General features: G+C 36.1%; 1 protein-coding gene across 2 annotated transcripts in view; it reads left to right on the top strand.

The window, feature by feature from the left end:
* The window catches only part of TDRD3 (tudor domain containing 3), a 65,048-nt gene that overhangs the window by 16,423 nt on the left and 23,681 nt on the right, over positions 1-24,944 (top strand). For both annotated transcript variants that reach the window (XM_026843904.1, XM_026843913.1), the window contains exons 5-9: positions 4,436-4,507; positions 5,018-5,167; positions 5,824-5,964; positions 9,589-9,745; positions 10,109-10,234. In XM_026843904.1, coding sequence (XP_026699705.1) covers positions 4,436-4,507; positions 5,018-5,167; positions 5,824-5,964; positions 9,589-9,745; positions 10,109-10,234 — 646 coding nt within the window. The remainder of the gene's footprint in view (positions 1-4,435; positions 4,508-5,017; positions 5,168-5,823; positions 5,965-9,588; positions 9,746-10,108; positions 10,235-24,944) is intronic.

The raw sequence follows: 24,944 nt of genomic DNA on the forward strand, positions 1-24,944 counted from the left end.
ACATGACAGTCGTTTCTGTGTAAAATACTTCTTGTGTTATAGCTGATGCTAAGTTTGGTACAGTTGAGTTATGGCTAGCCTTCTTTGGTATTTGCAGTTCATAGATTTGAGCAAACTGGGACAAAATTTAATTGAACGTTTGAGTTACATGGTGTTCTTTTAGTAGTTCTCTTTGGCATCATTTTTGTACTTTCATAGTTGAAAATAATTTTTCAAAAACATTCCTGATTTTAAATGAAGCTGCCTGCTTTATTAAAAAGAAGGTTCTGGGGCCAACAGCATATACATCCCATTTTATCAGTTCTATTCATATTTAGTATGAAGTCTTGTGAGTTCTCTCTCCAGTTAAAAAACATACAAGTTTTAAGATTGATTAGGATGGAAGAGAGACACTGAACTTAAAACGTTCTAAGAATGCCATCTAATTCGTAAGAGAAGGCTCAATAGCATTGGTTAGCTTTCTTGGTGATATTTTGAACAGTCTGCTTTCATGTTTCTTCTATCTGAGCTTCAACAAATAAATGTTGCTTTATAAACACTAATTTGTTTTTGAGGTCAGTGTCAAGAAGTAGAACACTTTCTGTTTACAAGAAAGCAAACCATTTAATAGCCATTGAAGTGCTGCTGACTACAACAACTTTCAGCACTCGTTAGCCAGTTCCCATGGGCTTTTTGAGATATGTTTAAAAGAGAGGTAATTACGTTTTCCCTGATTTACTCTGTTAAGGTGAAGTATAGAAAATGAACTATTGCCTGTTGCTATCCCCTCAATTCTCTGGCTTCATTTTGCGATTTGCTGGAGTATCATTTTCTTGTTGACCATCTCAGCACATGATTAAGTTCCCAGCATGAATGTGGCCATGTCAGAAAAGCTGTGGGTGACAAGAAATGAGTTTGGACAGGTGAACCATGACCACTGGAAATCATAAATCCAGCTCTATATCTGGACTGACAGCTAGACAGATAGGACTCAGACAAGTCTACAGAAGCCAGATGCTACTTCGATAGCAGTTTCTTCATGAACTCAATCTTTCTGTCCTGTTCAGAAAGCTTTGCAGAAGAGAACGGTTGACAAATAAAATAAGCAAGATTGTCAATTCCTAGATATTTGAGCGAGGACATTGCCTCTCCTTTTCTAATCTTGCCACTGAAGCTTAAATGAAATGCTGAACTGTGTTTACATGAAAAGACAGAAAACTTGTATTTGTGTGACTATTTCAAATTATTTGTTTTCAAGCCAGGTTTTTCTTTCCACTACAATGTCTGAGAAGTCTTAATTTGGCATTTTGTGTAAATGATGAAACAAGTTTATTTTCTATTTATTAAAAAAGTTAGTGGTATTAAGTCAAATAATATTACAAAACTTTATTTCTGAAGTTGTTTGTCTAATCTTAAATTATTGTCCTTTCACCGTCCTGTCAGCTTCTAGTTGTGTAGTTGCATTACCATTTTGTTGCATTCAGAATGATGTTTGAAGTTGCTTTCAGGAGGAATCAAGTTTCAGTAATGAAAGACTCTTACTAGAAATATTGTATATGTGGAATGAATGCAGTATCACATTCCGTGTGGAATAAATGTAGTATTCCTTGTAGCATTCAATTTTATCATAAGGTTAGTTCTTGCTTAGAAGTTTCACTTTTTTTCTTTTTGTCACTGTTTAAGTGACAGTAAAAAATAAGTAAAGCAGTAAATGAGAATGTTACTGTGTGATTCTTTTTCTAGACTATTTGGAAATGCAATGTGTTATGGACTGCTTTAGGTGAGAATACAGATCCAAATAATTAATGCTTCATAGTGTTCCTGATGTTTGGTGGCAAGTGGTGTTTCAATCCGTGGGGATCATTATTAGCGAAATATTGCAGGTACCCCTCTTCTGAAAAAAGAGTACTTTGTATTGCTATTAATCAAAATATCAGACGATATGTAAGTGAAGACTCAAGCAAATTTTGCTGAGGTGATTGGTGAGACTTGGTAGGCTCTTATATTTTTAAAACATAGTATCTGTCACATTATGGATTATCTGAAAGTAAAGTTCTCTAGTATGCTTAATGATTTTTCTATTTTGTTGAAGGTGGGGCTAAATGAGCTTACCAGTGGAAAAAGGGAATAGTTTTAGGTATACTTCAAGACTTGTGTTAGAAGTGTGAGGGTATAATAGTATATAATATTTAGGAGTTTAGTCTCATATTGTAAACCTTGTTTCTTAAGAGCTTCTCTATGAAATATTTTTTTAATGTCACAATCCAAATATAGCAGAAAACTGTAGAAGCAGCATACTAAATATATATGTAACAAAGTTTATTATAAATTATATTTACTGCTGTGCTATGAGCAAATTTAATTTTAAGTTAAAAAGTACTGTTCTTGTTGCGTGTTTGCTTTTTATTCGGTGCAAAGTGAAATTTAATTTCCAAAGCAGTTGCTCTTAACCTCTCGGTGCTACCTGAGAAGAAAGCGTAAGACTGTTATTTACTGTTAGGCAGAGGTCTTTTATTCTGGATAACAATTTTATGCAATATATTGTTAGATTCAAAATCTGTGTAGCTAAATATTAGTAAATATGCAGTCAATTCCTCAGCGCTTTTTTGCTGTTTGCTAAATTACATGTTTGAGCAGTAGTTTGGAAGAGTCATCTTTTTATGTGTTTCCTTAATTCTGATTTGGGAAAGAAAAAAAAAAAAAGAAAGTGTGACCTTAAACTTAAGCATGTTCTTCCTGATTATAGGACACAAGGAATTAACTGTGACCTAATGCTTGAATCCTTAAGCTATCCCATAAATATTTTCATTACAGTTTAATTCAGTTCATTCCAGAACTGCTTACATTTCTCTAGAGAAAAATCCTACACTTTTTTTTTTTTTTTTTTAATTGGACCTAGAGTGCCAACCCTTCGGAAGCGAAGCGGTTTGGCCATGAAATCACTGTTGTACTGTGCTGCTTCAGTTAATAGATATGGGAAGGTATGAGCGTGGTACAATGATCAGCACTTGTTTAGCTTCTAATTCTAAGGCAGCACTTCAAGTGAACAGGTTGAAGCTACAGTAGAAAAATTTTATGATTTTTGCACTTCTAAGTGCTTTGTTTTGAATAATTGATTGAATATCATTGTTTTTTGCTCCAAGGCATGAGGAAAAAGATTTTTGGTTTTTGTTTTCTCATTTTTTCATCCTTGAAAGGAATTAATAACCATAAAAGCATTAGAAAATGATCTTTAGTTCCTGAATAAAAGTAGTTAACTTGAAAAGAGTGGACCAAAGTTTGGATTTTGCTATTAGTTAGCCAAATTAATTTACTTATTTTAAGAAATTGTTTGACAGTATAATGACTTAAAGCATATTCACATTTATACTACAGTTCTCACATGATGGAATTAAATCAGTTTTATACTAGGGTAATAAGTATATAGGTAAATGTCATATGCAGCCTTAAGTAATTAAAACTTCCTGTGCCAATGGGGAGTAGTAAATGATGTATGTAATCATGCATGGCTGTTCCAGTGGGGAAAAAAGGACAATAAGAAATGAAGATGATAAAACATGCATTATAGCAAATGCAATTTTGAAGCATTTAAACAGCATCAAGGACCTGTTCTTTTTCTACTTCTGAAACCAAATATTTTTGTGTAATTTAAAGTAATTAACACATAACCAAATGTTGATTCCAGTGAATTTGATTCTCTTGCAGGTTTCTGCTGTTGTCACAATTTGTAAAGAAGGAGAAAAAGTGTATCAACTATGAACAGATATTTTAATGCAGTGGTTTACAAATTCATCTTTTTGCTATTGTTGGGGACTAGTAATTTGTATTATTTGGGAATGCTTTGTTTTCCAGTCTAGGTTGCTGATTGCTTGATTGTGACTAAGAGTTTAGAGCACTTCAATAGATACTGATAATCACTAATTGTTTTACTGCTTGTTATGGTCTTTGCAATCCAAAGATCTTCTGATCAATTTATTATATGTACTGTACTTTTCACAAGGCCATAGGGGGAAATTTCCTAGTTGCACAGTATTTTGTTTCCAACAGTAGCAAAAAAAGATGTTTTTTAGGGAGAGCACACAGCCTGAGCTCTTAAACAGCCTTGGCATCCAGAATTGCTGTATTATTTTTACCAGGGGATGCAATCCTAACTAGTCATTTCAATATTTGATTATTCATGGCTTCATGAATTTCATAGAATGGTTGAGGTTGGACTTCTGGAGGTCATTTGGTCCAGCCCCCCTGCTCAAGCAGACCAGCTAGAGGCAGTTGTCCAGAACCGTGTTCAGACAGCTTTTGAATATTTCCAAGGATGGAGAGTCCACAACCTCCCTGGGAAACCTATGGTAGTGCTTGATCACTCTCATGGTAAAAAGAGTATTTCCTGATGTTCAGAGATATTTATTATATAATGTTTTCTGTTTGCTATTTATTAATCAACAAATTTATTTTACAGAGTTTAGCAAAACACAATAGGAGTAACATTGGAACGGAAGGTGGCCCTCCCCCTTTTGTACCTTTTGGGCAGGTATAGTGTACTTGTCGTTGTCATTTTGTAAAGAAAAACCCTGTATCATGGTATCTACAGGACCTGGTTCCAGTTAGATAAAGGCTATGAAAACGCATTGGATCAGGATGAGTTGGGTCTAAAAAATGTGCCTGTTTTAAAACAAAATTTGTTGATCCTGTCACTTTGTTGTGCCAATTAAACATTTTTCCTCTCTTAAGTTTGAAATTTTATTTAGTCTGTGGAGCCTTTGATTCCTCCAGTCGTAGTTACTTCTTAAATGCCAGAGGTCTGTACAAGAATTGTACTAGCTACATCATGAACTAACCTTAAAATGTAGAAGTAATTGGATTTGGCCTTTCTAGTGGACCAGAAGAGTGTGCTTTTGGCAAAGTAATCTAGATGTCCTAGGTGTACATTTTTATGGTCATATTCTTTATGTAAGTTGTGCTACTCTAAGGGAATAATACTGTTTTTTTTCAGGTGAGACTAGACAGAAAAGTTAATTAAAACTTTCTTTCGTATTTTCAGAAATGTGCATCTCATGTGCAAGTGGATAGCAGAGAGCTTGATCGCAGAAAGACTCTGCAAATGACAAATACTGTAAAAACTGTTGTGGACAATGATGAATTTGAAAAGCAGAGAACAGCTGCTATCGCAGAAGTAGCAAAGAGCAAGGAGGTTAGAATGCATGTGTTGAGTCATTGTACTTACTGTGATCTTGTTAAGTATTTCTCTCTTAAATGACAAATGCTTTCTGATGTTCGCTTGCTTGTAATTCTACTTGTGTATCTTTAAAAAGATGAATCAATAGAGAGTCCTTTTGGATTGATGGGTATGTTCTTATTGCAGCAGAGCTAATAAATATAGTAATTTATTGTAGATATGATTTTGATTTGATACTGCTATTAAAAAATGGGGGTTTTACAATTTAGCTAATGAGATTTAAGTAATAAATACAGGTTCTTTGTTTTCATCTGCTTTTTTCAGTTCTCAAAAGCCCACAATTTCCTGTCTGAAAGAATAGCTAGGAAGTTTAGTTTTAATGTGTCATGTTTTTATGTCTTCCCTTGGTTTTCTTTTTAGTTTATTTTTCAAATTTGCTCGGTAAGTCATAAAAACTAGGATGATACACCCTTTTTACAGCCTCATTTGGGCATAGGAGGAAAAAAAATGTGTGTGTGTAAATTAGTGCTTTTTCATTTTGTTGATTCGAAGCATAATCATAAAAAATACATCTACATCAAATTTACTGCAATTCTTCTACTAGCTAAATACTAAGGCTTATTTTTGTAAGTTCTGTTGACTGAAATGTTATTTTTTGTGCTTATCCGAAGACCAAGACCTTTGGAGGAGGTGGTGGTAGTAGCAGAAGTAATCTCAGTGTGAGTGCTGGAGGGAATCGAAACAGGGAACTGTTTCAGAAAGAGAAGATAACAAAACCTGAGGGAAAGAATGAAGGTGTCTACCGAGAACTGGTAAGGTAGAAGACTTAAGCAGAAACTTAAATGTGTACTATTAAAAACCAAAAGCCAAATGTAACACAATTAAAATTGGAAGACTCTGAGGATTAAAGACTTCCCCTTCAATTTATTTTGAAGTCTGTTTAGAATACTTAGGGTGCTTTTGTACCTTACTGAGATAGTTATGAGTTTCAACATGATTTTTGTAAAAAAAAAAAAAAAAAAAATAAAAAAAAAAAATTAAAAATCAGTGTTGTTTTATCCAGTATAATTTAAAACCAAGTCCTCACAAAAGTGTATGCTATAGTATATTTTTATTTTCTTGTTTAAATAAGCTTAACACTTTTTCATGTTAACATTTATTAATTTATTTTAGGCACGAAGACTTTTCTCCTTCGATTTCAACACATAAAATAATATTTTAATGTAGCTTTTCTTTTGAATTAATACTTATTTTAAGAATCTGTTCTAAACTGTTTCTCTGACAATGTGAAAACTAAGTGGTACTCTGTTGTTTAAAATAGTAGTAGAAATGCTTTTGTTGTGACGTGGGAATGTCACACTTACGAGGTCATGAGTAATGTTTCCTTTTGAGTAAGGTGGATTACTGTTGGAGAAGCTGAACTGTTCCCCTTAATCCAAAACATCACCTTCCAATGTATTTTGTCACTTTATAGCTACTGAGAAGTGTTCTTCAGGATCGCTGCACTGAATTAAGTGGGTATAAGATAAGCAGTGATTGAAGTTTTGTTTTGATTACTTTAGCAATCTAAAAGTTAATGATAGAGGAAGTATTTTGTTATCAACAAAATCTCCAGAGAGGAATTGCCAAGTATGCAATAACAATTAACAATTCTGAATTGAGTGATGAAAGACTGAAAAAGGCATCACAACAATGTAGTAACTTCATAAACCAGTATTAAAATATTGATTATTAATATCACTTATTTATTATTGAAGTTTTCCCACCTTTTTACCAAAGATTTAACAATGAGAAGAAAAGACATTTAGGAACAGTAACTGCCTGTTACAGTTTTGTTTGTGTAGTGTGTTTTGTTTTGTTGGTGTGTCGTAGCAAGGAGAGCCTCCAGCAGTGCTGCCTTCAGCACTGTGCTCAGAAATGTCAACACAGAATTGTAGAAACACAGGTTGAAAGGACCTCAAGAGGTCATTTAGTCACCCCTCTGCTGATCGTAGCACCAGTGGTACACCTTGTGATTCTTGACAGCTGTCTTGACCTAAATAGGCTTAAACAGACAGTTGAAAACCCCAACCAGGAAAAAAACCCAGAAAATTTAAATTGGATAACTGTTTGAAGTATTGTGTTTTCTGGTTTTGCTATGAACTGCAAGAAATTTATCTTGGATTGCACTGTAAAATGGCAGTACTTCCAACTTAGAAAAACTTAGTATTATGTCATTTAACTTATCTAGGTGCTGTTTAGAAGAAGTAAATATGAACCCACTAAGCCTATATAGAAAGTCTTCTTTGGTTATAAATAATGATTTTTAGATCTTAAAGCAATGGATAATAATTTTTTTTTGTCATTTTAGAATTGTGATAACAAGGAGGTCTGATAGTTCATGTATATTATTGGTTTGTGTGTATTTTTAGAAATGGTTAAGGGGTTTTAATCCATCTGGTGTGTTACCTTCTGAGAAACCTGAAGCACTGTACCTTTACCTACAAAACAAGAAACTAAGAAGTACTTTTTTCCTGCTTATTCATAGACAGACAGTAGATTGAGGATTTCAGTCATCCTCCTCTTTTAATAGTCCTTGTAGGATATGTCCTACAATTTTCTTCATCTTTTCAGTTTGGTGTAGGAGAAGCAAGATTTGTGCTGTGTACGTGAATTGAAGGAAGAGGTTTTGACGTCCAGTGATACTTCAGATACTATCTCCTTTCTCAAACAGTCTTTGTGTCTGGGAAATTGCCATTCCCTTAGGTCTCAAATTATGACTGATTATTATTATTTTTTTTTTTAATCCATAGCTGAGAGTGCAGGTACTGTATATATGAGTCTTCATTTCCAACTGGTTTTTGAATGTAGCTGTCGTGCACAGGATTTCCACCATTGAAAGGAGGTGATGTAGCAGTAATGGGTAGAAGTGCTATTCTCATCCAAACCAGCTACCTACCTATGAAGGAGAGAAGAGTGGAGCAGATTTGCTGAGGAACTAAATCTCTCTGTTGGACACTTGTTGCCATGCAGAAGAATCTAGGAGAATGGTCCACAGCAAGAACTACTACATTCTGTCATTAAAAATAAGACACTATTTAGGCAACTTGAAGTCAAACTCAAGTGGGATGGTGATACTTTGTAGACACTGAGATCATGTTTCTGCCCCATTGGTCTTCAAAGACCTTTTAAATTGCTGTTCTTTTACTTAGTCTTTGGACAGTTAAATTAAGAGTGGTGTTGAATTTGGGAATGAAGAAGACTACATGAAAGCTGAGCATGTCAGAGTTGTAGTCAAAAACATCCTTTTTGTCCTTGATGACACCTGCTTATAGTTGTTGTCACAGAGCACAGTCTGTAGCTAGAATTGAGACAAAAAGTGAATGTATTGAAACATCAGGAGAAATGAGGATTGGAGAAATTGCATCATAAGACTGTGAAAAAAGGGGGAGAGGAAGGGTTGTCATTTGTCATACAACTCTCCTACAGTTGTAATTTAAATAATCCTAGTAATAAAAATTTGTGTTCTTCCAAACGGTGGGAGAAAGAATGGGTTGTGTGTCTTTAGACGTTAGATTCTGCTGGGTTTGAGAGGGTTTTTTTGGAGGGTCACAGTATGGCTATTTTGGAACCTGTAGACAAATTGTTATGTTTATGGGACTCCATTTAAGAATGTATTTGGTTACAGTTGTTGCAGTAGATGGATAACTGGCACCGTTTTGCCTGGGTACAGGATGAGGAAGGACAGAGGGCCTAGTCCCTTTTCATGTTTAGTGCGTGTAGGTCTGTCAGCACTGGAACAGGCAGTTCTCACTTGAGCTTTAAAGCACAGTGCAGATGAAAGGTTATTTTTCTGTAGTTAATACTCCGTGATTCCTGCTTTGCCTTTTTGTCATCGTGCTCTATACAGTTTAGCATAAGAAAGCTTGTATTTCTGCAGAAGAAAATTGTTTGTTTTTCTTTGCTTTCTTCTGCAGAACCTTTAGCGATTCCATTTTCTACATGTTTTAAGAAATCTATAGCTGTTTTTTATATTTTCTGTGAAAGTTATGAAAAGGTTCAAACATGAACAAAGGGCTGATTTTTGTACCAGTATTACTTTGAGAGATTCTTTTTAGTTTTCATCTCAGAGAAAGTATATTACAGTATTTCATACTATTCCAGTATACAGCAAAGGAAGAGGTACACTAGGGGAATTTGTGCTTGAAACCACATCATATTAGGACTGAAAACTAATGAGTTAAAAATCATCATCATCATCATCATAATATTTAAAAAATCTTCTACTAACTGATTGTTTGGACCTAAGAGATCATATGTGAAGATTTTATATAAACCTGAAATATGTGAGACATACTGTTTAAATTAAAAATTAATGAAAAGTTAAAGTAAAATCTGTGGTTTTATAGTGTCTGTTATATCTTATGATTACTTCTGTGTGTACCTTATTATTTCAGGTTGACGAAAAGGCTCTAAAGCACATAACAGAGATGGGTTTCAGCAAAGAAGCAGCAAGACAGGCACTTATGGATAACAGTAACAGCCTAGAGGCAGCATTAAATTTTCTTCTGAACAGCAGTAAACAGAAACCCATTCAGGGACCACCACCTAGAGGTAAAACTTTCAAAGAAATGCTTTAAAACAGTGTTTACAAGTAAAGGAGTTTGTGTATGGTGGATTACTAATGTAGTTCCAGAAGGGTGTATCTTCATGTTTTCTTTCCTGTAAGTTAGAATGCATTGCAAACCTGAAAGCAAATACTTAGAAAAGACATCTGTGTATTGTATTCTTGTCAAAATTTTTCAATTTGAAGTCACACATTTGAATATCCTTAAATGGAAAATACCTGTATCTGTATTGTCCACAACAGAATTTTTTAAAGGTAGAAAATGCAAACATTTTATGAATAACATTTTAAAATGTGTACACTTTTTTCTTATTTATTTCCTGCTCACAAGTAACTTCTGATGCTTGCAGGTAAAGGCAAGGGCCGAGGCCGAATAAGACCTGAAGATGAAGAAGAGCTAGGAAACACCAGACCATCTGCACCAAGCACACTCTTTGATTTCTTGGAATCCAAAATGGGTACTCTAACAGTGGAGGGTAAGTTATTGAAGTTCATGTATCTGAAACCAATATTGGACAGTGTTGGTGGAATTCTTTTTCCTAAGTTTTTCATCTAAAAGGTGGATCCTAGAACTTCCTCCACAGTCAGACATCAAAAAACCAAGGAGTGCTAGAGAGCTATTCCTTGAAGAAAGGACCAATAAATGGCACTAAGGTTGTTTCTATTTCTGTCTTGATTGTAGAAGAGCTTAGAGTGTTTTTTCAGTGATTTTGAAATAAGGTGACATAAATCCCAGTTTGTTAATGTAATTTGATAAAGGCTCTCACAGCTTTAATGGATTTCCATGTTGTTCAGAAGTAAATAAAGAAAAAAGACGTAACTGCAGTCCTCCTTCCTCAGTTTATAAACAGCATGTTTTGCATGCTGCCCAGTTAAAGAGTTTAGTAATCGTGGTAAGCTTAATTGTTTATGTATTTCCTGTCTCTGGAGGGCACAAAAAAGAAATCTTTTTGGCTGCAGTAAAATATTAACTATTTCTCCTGTTTTTTCTGTTTAATAACTATAAGGACTGAGGAAAAGGTACGATTTTAGAAAGAGGGAAGACAAATAACCCCTCAGATTTAATGCAAAAGAGCTGGGGTTTTTCTTTAATGTCCTTTTAGTTACTTCTTTTTCTTAAGAAGCCATATGAAAATATAGTCTATATAGTAGGATGTCTGTTTAGGTCTAAATCATTCAATACTTTGGAAACTTTTAAGAGGCAGATGCATTAAAACTAAAAAGAGCAAACTTCATACATCCTGAGGTCTCTAGGGGTTGGTGTAACGTTAAAGTAAAACTGGTGGTAAACTGAGCAATAAATGGAGATAGTTTTTTCTTTTGTGTGTGGCCTTCGATGTGTTTCAGTGATTGACATGAAATGAAAATACCTGCTTTGATTATTTAACATGAAGGTTTTGTGACGAAGTTGTAACTTTTTTTTCTCCCTGTAAAATGACACTTTTCATAAAGGGAGGGAAAAAAAGATCATACTAGTTTATATGAACTGTTTTGATAGTTAGGAATTTTTGAAGGAATGACTGCATTTTTATGTAATTATTTTTCTTAACCTAAATTCCAAAATAGTCATTGCCAACTCTTAATAATGGACTCCTGCTTTGTGTATTTTCACTGGATTTGGGATTTAAAAATAAATAATTAAATTTAAAAGGCAACATGGAAAAAGTGGAAAACAAGCTTGTAGTAAATGAAAGTAAACAGGTTGCTCTATTGGGAAAGGTACGAATGGCTGTAATGTCAGTAGGCACCTGCATCAGAAATACAAGTAGAATATCCCCATTGCTCTAATTAGTTGGGTGAGGGATCTTTTGTTGAATGTATTATTTCTCTTTGTAGCTTATAGGTATTAAAAATGTGTAAATATTTGTCTTTTTTTTTTCTATGACAGTGAATTTGTTAGTTGTGTTTGAGAGTCATTACTGAATTAAAAATGGAAAAAATGAAGCCATTGTAGACTCTATCAGTACATCAAAACCACAATTTTCTGTGAGAATTATTAGGACTATCTGCTTTCCATTAAATGCATGGCATATGTTTTTTAGGAGTTATTTTTGATAAGTCTTCAGAGCTTTGAATCTGCACATTGATAGTTGCTGCTTGCATAAGCCGTGTAGCATTTTGCATTAATGTGTTTGAATATTTTGTTGCAGCCCGTAGCAACTGAATGTCAGTATATTCAGGTGGAAGGAAACACAGCAGTCAAGAAATTTAGTTCCGAATAATGAATACTAAAAATCAGTACAGAGGATGCCTTTATCCAAAAAAGAGGAAAGAGGAGCAAAGAGAAAGGACATATATTTTGTCACAGAAAACTTGCCTCAACAGACGGGGTCAGGAGTTAGTGAACCTGCTAGCAAACCCAGGGGTCTCTCACTGCTGCTGATAGAATTAGATGCAGTGTAAGCCATTTTAGAGTTCACTAAACGTTTTTATGACATGCTAAGGTTGAAGTATGAACAGAAAGGCATTTGCTTATAAATGTGATTGCTTACAGTTCTTTTGAGAGCAAGTACTATATTGTTGCTGTATCTGTGTTGCAACAGTCTTTCTTGGCCTGCAAAATAAGTGATTTTCCATAGCTAAATATTGTTTTATGTTTTAGTTGGGTCTAGGTCTTACTAAAATAGTTTGTAGAAAGTGAACAAAGAAGTAATAGAGTTCCTTTTCTTCTGTATGTTGCTTATAGTTTCTTTATGGTGAGTTGCCACAAGTTTATGGCTTCCTTTATGAAATGCAACTAGTTGTAGATCAAACATTTATATCATGAGTCTTCATTCTCTCTGTCAGAAACTTAAAATATTTAAAGGAAATACCCTTTCAGATACATAAGCATTCTGCATTAGCTGATACTGTTTTTTTAAATTGTTCGGGTAATGAATATAATCATATTTTAGGTACATGTAGGGAATTATGCTTGAGAGAGAACCTTTGGGAACTTACTAAAGATGAGTTAAATTTTTACAGTGAACAAAAGTTAAAACAATGGTAGTATTTTTCTCTCACATTGCGAACATTGATTTTCCTTTGGATAAGTTTTGTGCTTATATTGAGAGATTAGAGAAGGCTTTCATGTGTGACTCAAAGACATTTAAGGGAAAAATAATAATAATCCCTGTGAGATTTATGCCTTTCTTATTGTCAGTAATTTTATATTAAGTAATAGTAATTTACCAAGAATTGTGAAATGAGTGAATTGCTTCTTTGAAAATTTATATTACTGATAGACAGTGTTTGCTTAGGGGATCTTTTATGATCATTTTGGTTTAGTACATGTATGTAGCCAACATACTGTAGTGCAATAAAGCATAGTGTTATGTAACAAAAAAGTTGTTAGCTTATATACTTCAGTTTATAGTCTTCAATATTGCGTTTTAAAAACAAATATACTTTGATTTATGTATTTTTTCCCTCTTAAATAAAAATATAAATGTTATAAAAAGTAAAAAATAATTCTATGAAAACTTTATAAAGGCATTGTACTCCTTCAGCTGCAAAAAGTTCTGGCATATTTCCTAACATGACACACAGGGGTTTTGGTTTTGTGTATTTTAACACTGTGTTGGGTTTTTTAACATTACCTGAATTATCACTGTGCAATGTGGGATACTACTCCTTAGTCATGCTTTTCTGAAAAAAACCCCAACTTGTTAGCATTTTTGAAGAGTTCAGAAAGTGAAAGTGTTTCGAGTACTTTTTGTATTTTTTTAAATATTTCTGCCTTTTTTCCTTCTGAAAAAGTAATAATACATATTCTTGTACTTTCTGTTACTTGGAAGTCAATGGGCTTTAAAGTGGTTGCTCAGTTTTATTATGTTTTTTTTTTTAATTTTCCTTACTGAATATGTGTCTGGCCATATGATTGTGACTCTGTTTCTATGTCAGATTTTATTTTTATCTTTATCTTTATCTACTTCACATGGATTTTTCAAGAAATACATAGGCACATGCTGAATTGTAGGCTTTTTGTCTCTTTAAAAGTGCTTTTTTTTCTTTGCCAAGTTTGGAAGTGTTACTTTTCTGCTGTCTTAATGACTCTCATATCTCTCAATAATTTAATTTAAATTCTTAATTATTAGTTATCCTAAGTTCCATGCAAGATGAGAAGACATGAATGTCAACAGTGTTTGCAGAGTGATGGTGTATCTGCAGTGATTATACTTAACACTGTGAACTCATTGGTCATGAAGTCTACATCCAAGTATTTGCAGAAAACAGGATATATATTACTAGCACCTTCTTAATTTCATTCCATACTGTCAGTTGTTAGCAGAGTTATAGAATTGTTTAGGTTGGAAAAGACCTTTAATATCATCAAGTGCAACCATAACCTAGCACTGCCAAGTCTGCTACTAAACCATGTCCCTAAGCACCACATCTACACGTCTTTTAAATATCTCCAGGGATGGTGACTCCACCACTTCCCTGGACAGCCTGTTCCAGTGCTTGAGAGCCCTTCCAGGTGAAGAAATTTTTCCTATTACCTAATCTGCATCTCACCTGGTGCAACTTGGGGCCATTTCTTCTCATCCTGTCATTTATTACTTGGCAGAAGAGACTGATGCCCACCTCACTACAGCCTCCTTTCAGGTAGTTGTAGATAAGCTCTGCCCTCAGCCTTCTTTTCACCAGGTTAAACAATCTAAGTTCCCTCAGCCATTCTGCATAAGACTTGTGCTCTAGACCCTTCACCCGGTCTGTTGCCCTTCTTTGGACAAGTTCCAGCACCTCAATGTCTTTATTTGTAGAGTGGCCCAAAACTGAAAACAGTATTTGAGGTGTGGCTTCACCAGTGCCTAGTATGGGAGTAAGATCACTTCCCTAGTCCTGCTGGCCAAACTGTTTTTGACCTTCCCGACCACCTGGGCACACTGCTGGCTCATATTCAGCCAACTGTTGACCAACAGCCCCATGTCCTTTTGCACCAGGCAGCTTTCCACCCACTCTTCCCCAGGCCTGTAGTGTTGCATGGGGTTGTTGACACCTGGCACTGAGCCTTGTTAAATCTCATACAGCTGGCCTCGGGCCATTGATCCAGCCTGTCCAGATCCCTCTGTAAAGCCATTTTACCCATAAGCAGATCAACACTCCTCCCCAACTTGGTGTTGTCTGCAAACTTACTGAGGGTGCTCTCAATCCCCTCATCCAGATCATTGATAAAGAAATTGTGCAGAACTGTCCCCAATACTGAGCCCTGGGGAACACCACTTGTGACCAGCTGCCAAGAGGGTTTAATTCCATTCACCGGCATTCTTTGGGCTTGGCCATTGAGCCAGTTTTTTACTGGGCAAAGAATATGCCCATCCAAGTCATGAGCATCCAGTTTCTCCAAGGAGAAAGCTGTGGGAAATGGTGTGAAAGGCTTTAATGAGGTCTAGGAAGACAACATCCACAGTCTTTCCCTCATCCACTAAGTGGGTCACCTTGTCGTAGAAGGAGATCAGGTTTGTCAAGCAGGACCTGCTTTTTATAAACCCATGCTGACTGGGCCTGATCATCTGGTTGTCCTGTATGTGCTGTCTCTCAAGATGATCTGCTTCCTAACCTTCCCTGACACTGAGGTCTGGCTGACAGGGATGTAGTCCCCAGGTCCTCCTTTCAGCCCTTCTTATAGATGGGTGTCACATTTGCGAACTTCCAGTCAACTGGGACCTCCCCAGTTAGCCAGGACTGCTTATAAATGATGGAAAGTGTCTTGATGAGCACTTCCACTAGCTCCTTTAGTACCCTTGGATGGATCCCACCTGGCCCCATAAACTTGTGTATGTCTAAATGGTGTAGCAGGTCACTAACCCTTTCCCCTGGGATTATGGGGGCTTCATTCTGCTCTCTGTCCCTGTCTTCCAGGGGCCGGGGTTAGCACAGAACAACTGCCCTGAATACCTTCTTTGCCTCAATTGTTAATAGCAAGTACTTCAACCTTTTCCTCATCCTTTGTCACAATGGAGATTCTCCTCAGCCCTCCTTTTGATACTAGTGTATTTATAGAAATATTTTTTATTGTCTTTTACATCAGTAGCCAGATTAAGTTTTATCTGGGCTTTTGACATTCTAATTTTCTGACTGCGTAACCTCACAGCATGTTTGTAGTCCTCATGAGTTGATTGCCCATTCTTCCAAAGGTCATAAAATCTCCTTTTTTTTTTTTTTTTTTTTTTTTTCCTGAGTTCCAGCCAGAACTCTCTGTTCATCCAGGCTGGTCTTGTTCCCCACTGGCTCATCTTTCTGTACATGGGGATGATGTGCTCCTCTGCCTTTAAGGTTTCCTTTTTGAAGAATGTCCAGCCTTCCTGAACTCCTTTGCCCTTCAGGACTGCCTCCCAAGGGACTGTCAACCAGCCTCTTGGCAGACCAGCCAGGTTAGCTACTTCCTCAGATTTGTTTACAACATTCTTTCATCTGTCTCCTTCATCTTCTCAAGGGTACACTGGAATCTTGTCAAGGCCAAATTCCTCTTCAATCAGGTTATTGGCAGACCAGCTGCCTTCGCTGACATCTAACAGACTTCCACCATGATATCTGCCTTGTTGGCCTTCCCCCTGTTTCTTACCCATAAACACTGAACCCTATCATCAAACTCAAAACAATTAAAACACTTCTTAAGAGGCAGGGCTACCTCACCAACCTGTCCTTCCTTGCCTGTCCCTTCTGAAGAATTTATAGCCATCCATTGCAGCACTCCAGTGGTGCAAGTCATCTCACCATGTTTCTCTGAGGGCAGCGATGTCATAGTTTTCCTGTGGCACTCCAGCTCCACACTTCCAGCTCCTGTTTGTTCCCCATGCTGCATGCATTGCTGTAGGTGCACTTCAGCTGGGCTATTGATCTCGCCACCTTTCGGGGGGGAGAAGTCCCAATTCTTATGTGACCATTCCTAGGCACTTCCATGGTTTCTAACACATCAATAACCCTTGTGTCTTTGCTGCTACATAGATCTCTATCCCCTACCACCACTGACATGGCAGACTGAAGGACCTTCCTTGCACACCTTCCCTCAAACACTGGTGTGCCGCCCCCAGGCTTATCTCTAGCAAGCCCGTTTTTATCCTTTTCCTCCTTTAAATCTCGTTTAAAGCTTTTTCAGTGAGCTTTGCTAACCCCTGTGCAAAGATCCTTTTCCTGCTTTGAGACAGGCGTACCTCATCTGTCACCAGCAGGCCTGGTGTCATGTAAACTGATCCACAATCAAAAAACCCAAATCTGCCAGTGACACCAGGCTTGAAGCCAGGTACCGATTTTCTGGCTCTTCCTGTTTCTTCCCTCATCATTCCCTGAAACTGGAAGGATAGAGGAGAACACTGCTTGTGCTCCTGATCCCTTAACCAGTTATTTCAAGGCCCTGAAGTCTCTCTTGATTGCCCTTGGGCTTTTTGTTGCAACTTCATCACTGCCTACCTGAAAAATCAATAATGGATAATAATCTGAGGGCTTTATCAAGGGTAGGAAGCTTTCTCTTCACATCTTTTAACAGGTGCCCCAGGGAGGCAGCAGACTTTTCTAAGTCCAGTCTGTATATTGGGCCTTCTGTTCCCCTCAGAAGGGGGTTGTCTATGACAGTGACCTGTCTATTTTTCTTTACGGAAGCTGTTGGAGACATGTAGTTCTCTCTTAGTATTAGAGAAATAGTGGACGTAAATGAAAGGCACATTGGGGAGACTGCTGGAAACAACTCAATTATGTAATGTTATATAGCCAAGAATAAGGTCTGTTCATAGATTTTTTTCTGCACAATAACTGTACTAAGGAGGGCCTGGGCAGGCAGGTTTTCTTACATTTATATGTAGCATCGTACAGCCTCCACTGAATATAAAAGGAGATTGTTTGTTTTGCGGTATTTCTGGCCCCTTGCTATCCCGTATGGTCTCTAAAATCCCAGTTTGGTTTTTAGATATTCAGAGAGATGGCCTTTGTATAGGGCTAGTGTTTTTTAATAAATGAGCAAACCTCTACTACTACACTAACGCAATGCATCAGGAGCATATGATTACCTGAAATGGCCATATTTATCACTATCACAAGCATTAGGCTTCTATGTACTGTGACGGGTTGTCATTTCTTCTAAATGACTAAGAGTCTATGCAAAAATGAAAACAAAAGGCAGTTTTACTGAACTGAGATAAATGTTTTTTTAATTTTTTGCCACGCCACATTTTCTTCAAAATTATTTATGTGGTCCGGGGAAAAAGTGTCTTAAAATAATTGTTTCTTTTCAAATACATAGAGGATTTATTTGCTTCTCTCTGTGCATTCTTCCTTGTTCTTATCTAGTGTTTCTAATTGCATCTGTAACCTCAGTACTGCAAATTCATTTGCAGATTTGCAGTGACCAGGCTACATGGTTCCATTTATGAACAGAAACTGCAGAACAGCTGTTTAAATTGTTATCTTGATTTGGTACCTTTTCATAGTTGGATTTAGACCAAGTAGAAAAATATTTATCAATTGAAATACCTTCTTACTTTGTTTGGGAGATACTTCTATTCCTTTTTAGAGATATGACAGCTTGTTAGGTGCTTTTATTTATTTTTTTTTTCTTTTAAAGTACAAATTAGTTGTAAGAAAGCAAGGTGTTAGTCTTTTGCTCTGTATGTGGTGTCATGTTGAGGGTTTTTTGATGTTTCATCTCTTTTTTTCAGAGTTAAATGAAATACTGTTTTGAGTAATTACAGCTGTCAAAAGTCTTAAATCTCAACTCCATTTTCTGCTAGTTCTTTGATTGTAAAACATAGCATACAGTAAACATACTTTAGTTAAATGAAATGCAAAGAATTAAAACAAACCAACCCATAGTTTAATACTGCATATTTATTTATTTATTTTAAAATGTGAATGGTTGGTGACACCTATGAAAATACTGCGGTGTTGAAATTAAGTAGTTTCGGTTTTGGTTGTCAAGAGAAACCTGCTGAATGTGAGAGATAACAAAAATAGTAGACAGCATTGCTGTCAACTAGCTCGCACTTGGATTATTTCTGCTACTGAACATGAAAGATTTTTTCATTAATCTTCTTATTTTTTCTTTTGTTATGATGAACAAGTCATCCGTCTTTGACAGTTTAAATAAGTAAACACAACTATTATCAGGGAAAACAAAACAATGCCAAGAGCTCTGACTGTAGAATTAAGGAATAATGAACAAAATGCTGAGAACCAGGCATGTTGCAGGTATTTTTCTCTTCGGTTCTTAGGGGCTGAGAACAGGCTGGTGCTTCCATCTGCTTGAGATCCAAAGCCACAAAAGCTTTTGGCAGCCATCTACATTTGTGAAAGACTCAAGCAAAGATCAACTTTATAATATTTATTTATTTATTTATTTATTTGTTATTAAATGCAGTAGATGGTGAGAAACATAATGGGTTTGGTTAGACTGTTGACTCAGGACATAGAAGGCCAAAACCTTTTCGGTTTCAGATTGTACAGAATTGCCTCTTCATTCCTTCAAAGAGACAAGCTGTGGTTGGGGTGGACATTTCATGTTCTTCCTCTTAAACTGAACCACCCGTGCAACAGTCTACAACATTAATGGGATTGCAGGAAAAGCAAGTGAGGGGTAGCATGTCTGTGTAGTCTGTGAGTAGGGCCACTTCAGGAGGATGGTGAAAGTCATAGTCTGTAGTCTCGGTTTCTTGCTGCACCAGTTAGGCTTTGACAGGAAGTTGAGTCATGCAGTTTTGATTTAAAGGTGGTGAATTATTTCTACTCCAAGGTTATTTGTTTCAGCAAGAGATGAGCATTTAATTTTTTTTTTTTCCGTATCTAATCTGAATTTTCTATATTGAGCTTCTAACTGCTGCATAGTATTATACCTTTCATGCCATACAGAGAGCTATCGAAATTTGCTTTCCTAGTAGCTATTTATAAGACATAAATAACCTGTATTTTATCCATCAACTGTTAGCTGTATGAATTGAGCTCTTTAGCCTCTCATCAAGACTTTTTTTCCAGACTGCTTTCTGTCTTTTCTCCACAAACATGTTTGTCAGTTTTCTTCTTCAAATATGCATCCCATAACTATAGACCATAGTCTTGCTGTGGTTTAATGACACTGTATAGCATCAGTATCACGTGGACCCTTGCATCCATTCACTCTGCATCTGAGCGTCCACATAATTTAACTGCAGTTACCTGTATGTTCTCCACTGCTACTGTCGTCTGCAGGAGATAAGTGACAAGAGAGGTACTGACCCTGTAGGAAGGTTTGCAAACAGTGGCCTTCAGGAGAGGTTTTCTTACGGTCTCATTTTAACTCTTCACACAAATGTCCCTCAGAAGATACAGGACTTCAGTGGAAAGCAGCGTTTGTCACAAGCAGGATACACACCCAAATTCTTGGGGACCCATCCCCAGAGATTTCAGAAGGGACAGGGTGTTTCGGTGCTTTTAGATTTGAATTTCCATTGTTCTACTTAACTGTTAATGCTTGAGGTAAATCAGGATGTGTGATATGTATGGGGTTTTTGTTCTGTTTTTATATGGTAACATATTATTTGGACAAATGGGGGCTAGTATATCTTGTCTAATTTCAACAGTCTTTTTCTTGTTTTAGTCTATTATTCTTTATATGTTCACAAAATAAAGGTTTGAAGTATGTTGACTATGTAATAGAATATAATCAGAAATTACTTGTTTCATTTTTGGTCACACAATTTATTTGAATATCTGGGGTCAAGGGAACTTGCAAGGAAAAAAAGTCGTACTTTCTAGAGTTAATGGGAATTTGTCACCTTTGGAATTTAGTAACCATGTTTTCAACAAACACGATGCCCTATTGAGAGTAAGAGATCCAAATTGTGAAAAAGTCTTGTTTATTATGCAGCTTTACTTCTAAAAATTGAACTTCAGTTGGTGTTAATTGTGAATATAAAGAAAAACTTTTTTTTTTGTTGTATTATTTTGTTAGCATTTGTGACATGTTAGGAGACTTCTGTGGTTTTGTCAGTAACTTCTCTTTAAATATATGAGAAAAAAACATAATAAATGTCACACGTTTGAAAGACTAATTAAAATACCAGGTTTTGTTTCAGTCTCTTAATTCTGTAAATTAAAGTTTGTACTGAATGCAACGGCAGAATGTTTTTTTGGGGGGCGGGTTGCCACTTTTTTTTTTTCATAAAGTTGCATAAAAATATAATTCAAGTTGGAAGGAGAAACCCAAATCATTGCCACTGGTGTGGGAGGAGCTGCTGTTTTTGAGTTCAACCACATTATTAAGCATGGTAAAATCCATGGGGGAGAGCCAGAGGAAAATGTGCTACTTGAATTCTATTGTGAGTGGAACAGTGTGTTTTAAGTTACATTGACTGGGATCTCTAACTGCATCAGGTCCTGCTGGTTTCTTGTAAACAAGGAAATGTGACTGGTGCTGTACAGTCTTCTTGGGTCATATACAAAAACTAAAACGAGTAAAATAACTGAGTGACGTTTTCAAACTGAGAAATGCTAGTTGTCACCTTAAAACTACCCAGTAGATGACAAAAGCCTTGTCATTAATTTTGAAATGGATTTTTTCCAGACCACATTCCCAAACGTCCGGTTACAATGATGATGACCGACATCTTGCTATTTGACAGAATAGCGTAGCAAATCTTCTTAAATGCCAAATTAATATTTGTTTGTTACTGCCCTGTAGGAACTATTACTTTTCTGGGAATATTAGCTAATAGTTTATTGGAGGTGGGGAAAGAAGAAGTTGAAGTAAGGAAGAGCATCTGCAATAAACAGTCTGTGAATAACATCCCTCTTTGCTTAACTTTATCAATAAAAGAAGCCTGAAGATTCCCTTCAGTTTTTTGTTGATCAGGCTAAACAACACACATTTATGAAGAAGCTGTAATATTCTCATCTCTAGGCTTTTTTCACTGACTTGTTGATAAATTAACATTTTCTGTTAGGCAGTTTCCATTTGTGAATGGGTTGTGCTTGAACGCTGTACAAAATGTGTCCTGCTCACTTAAGATTGTTTTGGATGATGTAGTCCCCTGGGAAGCTTTTAGTGTAACTGCGTCTTTGTAGAAGCCATCAGTTCACTACCTTTTACATACCTTAAGGTTATAGTAGAAAAATGTCATGTGTTTGTGAGCAGCTTTTGCATGTCACAGTAGATAGTTCTAGAAAAAAGATGCCTGTGTTCACTGTTTTGAAATTCTCTAGTCTCTTACCATGCTGTCTAGTATTTAGTAGTATTTTAGTTTTCCCATGCTATTTAAAAAATACTGTAACTGAAAGTTCCGACACACTTTAAAGTCATCTTGTTGCTTTTATATTTTAATCACACTGTGTTAGGTAGAAATAATTTATTTGATTATCCAATAGTCTTACATTTGCAACTGGTATATTAGAAATTTGTTGTTGTTAAATACATCTGCAACAGATGCCATTTTCTATTAACGTACTGCTAAAATTTCTGTTGTTTGAAAAAAGGAGTTAATAGAAATTCTTCCTAGCTACTTAGTTCTGGGTGGAGCTATTGATGCCAATGTTTAAATGCGTTGCTATTTTTTCTTAGCACTTACTCTGTTATAATCTGTGCTTCTTTGTGGAATAGTGTGTTATAACTCCAAATGAAACTTAGAAGTCCTATTTTACAGGTAATTCTTGAAAAGTAGATGAATAGCATTTGACTTCCTAATTACTTCTTTCTAGATTTTGAAGATTAATACTACCTTTCTAAAGGCAGAAAATACTGTCTCATGAGAATGTTTATAGATTTCTGTTGAAAAGCAGATCAAAGAGGTTGAAGAAAGGTAGAAAGAGAAGGTCTCTGCAACTGTGTGACAGAAGTAGGTTGCTCAGAGATTTATTATATCCAGATTTTTGCTGTTTAGTAAAACTAGCTATTTTCACTAAGGCATGTAGACAATAGCTAATATTACTTATTTCATGCTATGGAATTCAATAGAAATTCCAGTAAACTTTTTTCAATTCTAGAAGAATACATGTTTCAGTCTTTCAGGCTTCAACTAAAGTATTAATAACTGTTCTACATGCTTTGGGAATAAGTCTTGCAGTTTTACAGAGGCCTGTCTTGAGTATGTACTACATGCTGTCTCAGGTGACTACCCACCTCAGCTCAGAAAACGTTTCTTCAAGGACAGCCCTTGAGAGGAAACTTAAAGTTCTAAGTCAGTCCTAAAATCCTGCCAACTAGCAAAATGTTAACATGCCCAATCTAGTCTTTGCTTTTACTGTTGGAACAACTTTCCCCTGTGCAAGTGACTTTGTTTAATGAATTTCACATTACATAATAATTATCAATCACCTTATTTAATAAGCATTCTAGAATTTTATACAGATTCTTCTTTAAAGGTGTACACAAGGCAGTAAACATTCAGTCATTTAATATTTAGGTAACATCAGGAATAGACATGAGAGTTTAGGTGGGGAAGCCCAAGGACTTTACTACCAGAAGAGAAGTAGTATAAATTAAGCATGTCATGAATGAAGGCTGTTAATTAATTAGGAAGACAGACCTTTCTAGATGATAGGAAATATATGTGTTATATAGAAGTGGGAAAGTGTAATGAAGACACTCACAGAAAAGTTACAGATATACAAGAAAGTGGTATTTTCATGTTACATTTGTAAAGTAAAGTTAAAGAGGTACTTTTAAAATTGAAGGATTTAATCTAAAAAAAAGTAAAATTTTAGATATTACAGGATTTTGAAAATAATCTTTTCATTTTTAAAAAGAAAATGGATATTTATTAAACTCTTGGTTCTGAGCAATGTATTTACATATTCATGCTTTAAAAACATTATAGGTTTCAAGGTCATAAATTTTGCAGTAAGACTTACTTATATCAAGATTACTATCATGCTAAGCCTCATGTATGCTTACATCACTTAAAAAAACCCTCAGAAAACTAGTCAAATCTTTTTTACTTCTAAAAGTTTGGGTAAATCAAGTGTATGTAAAAAAATAAAACCAGATTCTTATTAGCCAATTCAGTCACATGGATAAAAATAGCTATTTTTCATAATGCGATGCTTGGAAGTACTTAAAAAAACAAACCACAACTAAAATTTACATTTTAATTTTAACTCTTACCATATAGCAAGTAATTATGAAAATAGATTTATTTGTTGTCAGGTATCAGCATTCATTGTTTCTAGTTGTAACGTAAACTGAAGTTCTTCCTTCCCGTAGGATTGTATTCAGGGCCAGGCAGCAGAGAGCCTGGGTGCACTCACACCAGACTCATGTGCACAATACGTACATGGCAAACAGCCATGGATGGCCAGGTCAAGAGAATCGACACCTTTGCAGGCACCCACAGTGACAGAAAATTGCTCATATAAACTTGAGTCACTTTAATGGGTTTATGCTTTCCTTTTCAATCAGGTTCAAAGTCTGCTAGCAGATCCTACCCAGCCACCCCCATGCACATGTTCGCATGGGCCTCTCCTGGCCCCTTAGACCCTTGTAGACCTCTAGTACCCATCTCAGATGCTGCTTGTCCAGCTTGCTGGCTAGTATTACCTGAAGTTTGCAGGAGGGTTACGTGAGTGTACTTATGTAGGTCTGTCCAGTGTCTGAGCCCAGACCTGTGCTCTCTCTGGTAGATGGCCTACAGACCCAAAGACTCTTCAGTATTCAGCTGCCAGGTCTTGTCCCACTTACCAGTTTATCCTGTCTCAAGTTCGCCAGCAGGTTTAAAAACATGTCCCCTCACACACTCAATAGAGAACTTAATCACGCAGAAGATTTTCAGAAGCTGAATTTAATAAGGAGATGAGACAGGCTACAGTGGTCATGTGCAGGAGTTGGTCTGACAGGTATCTTGACTAGAAGCCTGTTTATTTGCAACTGTTGTGTTTAATGTCATTCCTTCTTTATTTGCTCATGCCTGTTCCTCCTGGATTCATCTTGATTTTTCCCTTCTCTTGATTCTTCACCTAAACATCCCATTAAAAATTCCATGTTTGCCTAAAAGAAAAAAAATCCATAAAATGTTTCACAGATCTCCCACCTCCCCAGCATCCCATAGTAAGTTTGATCTTTGTCATGAGATCCATGATAATCTTGTTTTTTCTTCTCATCGGTTATAGTTCTGGTTGAATCTCTTGAAGTTAATGTTTTAGTAGTTCCTGTTATGGCTCATTGATCAGGGTCTCCAGAGTTCTGGCCTTTGTTACAATTTCTGTTATCTGTGGTTTGTCAGCTGTGTTCATTTTATTACTTCTACTTCT

This window comes from Athene cunicularia (assembly GCF_003259725.1).
Source record: "Athene cunicularia isolate RWA chromosome 1 unlocalized genomic scaffold, athCun1 chr1_part1, whole genome shotgun sequence".
Lineage (NCBI taxonomy): Eukaryota > Metazoa > Chordata > Aves > Strigiformes > Strigidae > Athene > Athene cunicularia.